General features: G+C 46.3%; 1 protein-coding gene across 1 annotated transcript; it reads right to left on the bottom strand.

Annotated features, from left to right (window-relative positions):
- Positions 1-466: 466 nt before the first annotated feature.
- On the bottom strand, positions 467-988 carry LOC129602309 (uncharacterized). Its single transcript, XM_055501306.1, has 2 exons — positions 737-988; positions 467-679 (listed from the first exon to the last, which is right to left on the bottom strand). Exons 1-2 carry the CDS (start codon positions 986-988, stop codon positions 467-469), a joined length of 465 nt encoding a protein of 154 aa, XP_055357281.1.
- Between the last annotated feature and the right edge of the window lie 2624 nt (positions 989-3612).

The raw sequence follows: 3612 nt of genomic DNA, 5'->3' as shown, positions 1-3612 counted from the left end.
TCAAAAGTCATGTCGACGGTGGCTCAATCCAGCAAGGTGACAGGGGTTAATTCCAGTGCGGTGATAACTTCCCATCCACTTTAAAGCCCTTGCCGCATATGATTTTGCATCGGATAGCTCACTCTTCTTTCGGAATACAACACAACCATTAAGGGTTACAAATTAACTGCTTTTTTGGAACTTTGCACATTTTTTATTTATTTCGTGTTATGTTTCGATGTTGTTGTTACACTGCTGTTTTTCAACCCTGTCTGAGCGGCTGGCGCTATGTAACCCTAAGTGGGCGGCACGGAACAGATCGCACAATACTCGTACGCCACATTATTAACAATTAAAAACGTTCAACTGGACAATATCCAAGTTCAACTAATTCGCCTTCTTCTTACCGCTGCAAATCTCTATTTATTTTCTGATAAAGGGGTCTTAACTGCATGCTTTGCGGTGGCCAATGACAAAGTCAAATTCGTCATGTCGTTTTTTTCTTCTTCGTCAGAGGCTCTGAGTTCTCGCTGGGCGATAACGACGCGTCATCAGGCTCCGTCACACATCCGGACAGAGCAGTTAAAGTGATTCGGTTTAATTTCCGAATATCCACACGGTCCAGAGTTTCTAGCTCCTGATTCCACGCGGAAAGATCCATGGAAGGGCGCGGATCGCCGACCTGGTGTGTCATTAGAATCTGTAAGAGATTATCATTTCAGTTTGCACGAACTTATGCGGACCACCCGAACCTGACCTGCATGATTAGAAGACAGTTCTGGCGAGACTTTGACTGAATCTGCTGCGTCGTCCACTGGACGGTACGCTCCACGTCCAGCGGCTCATCGTCCAGCACATGCCTCTCAAAAACGTCCCAAAGGTGTTCCGTGGTAATGCTGCGCAGGTGCAGCACCGCGTGCGGAATAGAGATACACATGTCGCCTTTCGTTCGGCAATTCAGCCGCACCACATAGTTCTTCCAGATTATCCGATCAAACCAGGACGACATGCTGGCATACGTCTCTGCAATATGGTCTAAGAATTCTTGCAGAGTCCAACCTGTTCTGAGCAACGCCGCAAGCAAAGAGCTGGCTGATCCATTCGCTGTGCAACCCCACCAGAAGCTGGTCCAGTTCCTGGCCACAACCAAGTGGTCCAGCCGTATGCCCAAGGTTTGGACGACCTCACCAATACATTCCGCTGCTCGACCGCGCAGGAATCCGGTGTTAGGCTGTGGCAAAGCAAAGGAGAGAAGCCGGTTCCCCTCATGCAGATAGTACGCGTGGCCGGTGTTATGTGCTTAATGATGCATGCGTATGTTCGGTATTTCGGTACATTTGGAAAGTCGTTTCTGCTCACAAATTTCAAACGGACGTCGCGACAGAGCTCCAGTGATGTCAGAATCTCTTCCCATAAACGGCAGGCGCGTCAGCAGCGCTGCCGGTTGATGGTGTTCAGCGAGAGGAAGACCTCCTGCAAAATCTCCGGCAGAAGTACCAGAGCGGCATTGTCCAAGCTGTCAACAGTGTTTCTTTCTAGAACATATCCTTCCACTTTTTGCTGTTGCATTTCCATCCACTTTTTTGAATTATTTGTACGGACGCGATATTGCTCAAATGCATTTCGGAGATTCTCGACCGGCATTTCCTTCGCCTCATGAACTTCCGTTGGCAACAGAGCTTGGCTCTCACAGCCGCAGCGTGAAACCGTCGAACTCTGGACACGCTCTGGTTCTAACTGCAACGCTACCGCGGGTCCAACGGTGTCCAATACTTTCTACTGCTACAGCCGGAGAGAACCACGAAAACACCCGGTTGCAGTTTTCTGCGCTGAATTTCTTCTTCTGATGGCGGTCGGCGCACTTGTGTATTGGGAAGCAGTTCGCGGCACACCTGAGCGCCCAGCGTAACCTCGACCAGAACGAACTCGAGTCGGGACATGAGAAATTTGGCTGGATACCATTTCCAGGGACGGTCTGAAGGATCGCGAAGCAACACTTCCACGCCAGTGTCAATCCCATCCGCGTTGGCGTCGGATAATATATCGCCGGGCCCGTTGTATTGGAAATCGACAGAATATTTTCTGATGTTTTCATTATCAGCGCAGTGGAAGATTTTCCCGTATTCAACTGGCACCGCGCGCTGCTCCGGACAACCAAAATCTACGATCAGACGTTCCGCAGTTTCATCAATAGCTTCCAGTCCGATAACGTGCCCGTGCTGCAGCAGTCCGTCGACTTCTACGTCTACGGCATTCCATGTGTACACATACCGGTTATAGTTTTCGTACAGATGCATTGTATCTCAATACTAACGGCAATTGGTTAAGAAACTTGAATTGTCAATATGGCCTAGAGAATGCCGTGTTCCTGATGATCGCCAAAAGAATTGCAGCAGACAGGCCTTCGAACTTCTCAGAGCCTCTCTAAACCAAGAAATTAATGCGCTTCCGTAACTACAGTATTAGGATCGCTCTGATGGTATTTGCCATCGTGGCACATAAGCTTTAAAAACTGCCTTCGTGCGTATCGCTTGCATGAATCACAACTGCCTACAGCGGTTATAGAACAAATTTCCTACTCGGTAGTTCGTTTGCTTGTGTTACAGTTTTGTGCGGTGTATTATTGTTCTTGTCTTTGCTGTTTTCTGTTCTACCTTAATCCGGAACGATGCATTTACGGGTTGCAGTTAGTGTTGCAGTTTACCATTGCCTTTACAGTTCTGCTCTTTGGTCATTCAACAAACGAAACTGGATTTGCAGGTACACGTATGTAGCGCGCCGCAAAGTCTAAATTTCCAGCTGGCGAGTGGAATCCCAGCATTTAGACGGTGTGCCTTCGTACAGAAATTCAGGATTATGCAGCAGCTGGATCGTAAGATCCGCCTAATGAATCTAATTTATGAATCGCTATTAGTCCATTGGGAATTCGGTAGTAATGAATTTTATTACTACATAATTCACAAGAAGCAATAGCGACATCGCCAGTCGGTTCTGCATTAATCCACGTTAAACTGTGCCGCACGCACGCTCGCTTGCAATCCGCACATTTATAGTCACAATCAACTGAAGCTTTCGAATTTTTAACCTTCAACCGATGAGCCTGCAGAGTCCGTTCTTTGCTATCAAGAAGCAACTAAAATGCTATTCAGTCCACTTAATTAAGACAAAATCAGTCCGCAACGCTCTGTTTAACAATATACTAGGTGTACGCTCTCTCTGTCGCGCAAAGCAGGCCTCGCATGGGTTCGCACTGTAGAAAGTTTATCGTTTAACTGTAACTACGAACTGTCTTAAACTTAAAACTAAGGACTAACTAAGTTACAGAACCGCCTATGTATTCTACAGAAGCATAGCGGCTACCCAGTAGTTTTTAGCGCATTCGGTGTTTAATGTACCGATTGCAGTTGTCCAGTGTCTAAATTTTAGAGTTTTTTTATGGCATTTTATTTTTATGGCATTTGTGGCCGCGTTTAAAAGCCTGCAAAAGCGAAATACGATCAATTGAAAACTTCCCGCAGTTACCCAGCATATAAGTGTAAGTAACACTTCAAACAAACTTTAATTTTGGAAGATTACGAAAAGTAAAAAGTTTGTTGTATTAATGCTAAATTTAAGCAGTAAGGTGCGAAAGTA

The sequence above is a fragment of the Paramacrobiotus metropolitanus genome, unplaced genomic scaffold (assembly GCF_019649055.1).
Source record: "Paramacrobiotus metropolitanus isolate TYO unplaced genomic scaffold, Prichtersi_v1.0 Parri_scaffold0000392, whole genome shotgun sequence".
Taxonomy (NCBI): domain Eukaryota; kingdom Metazoa; phylum Tardigrada; class Eutardigrada; order Parachela; family Macrobiotidae; genus Paramacrobiotus; species Paramacrobiotus metropolitanus.
Note: the sequence above shows the minus strand (reverse complement) of the source record. Positions and strands in the feature narration are given on the sequence as shown.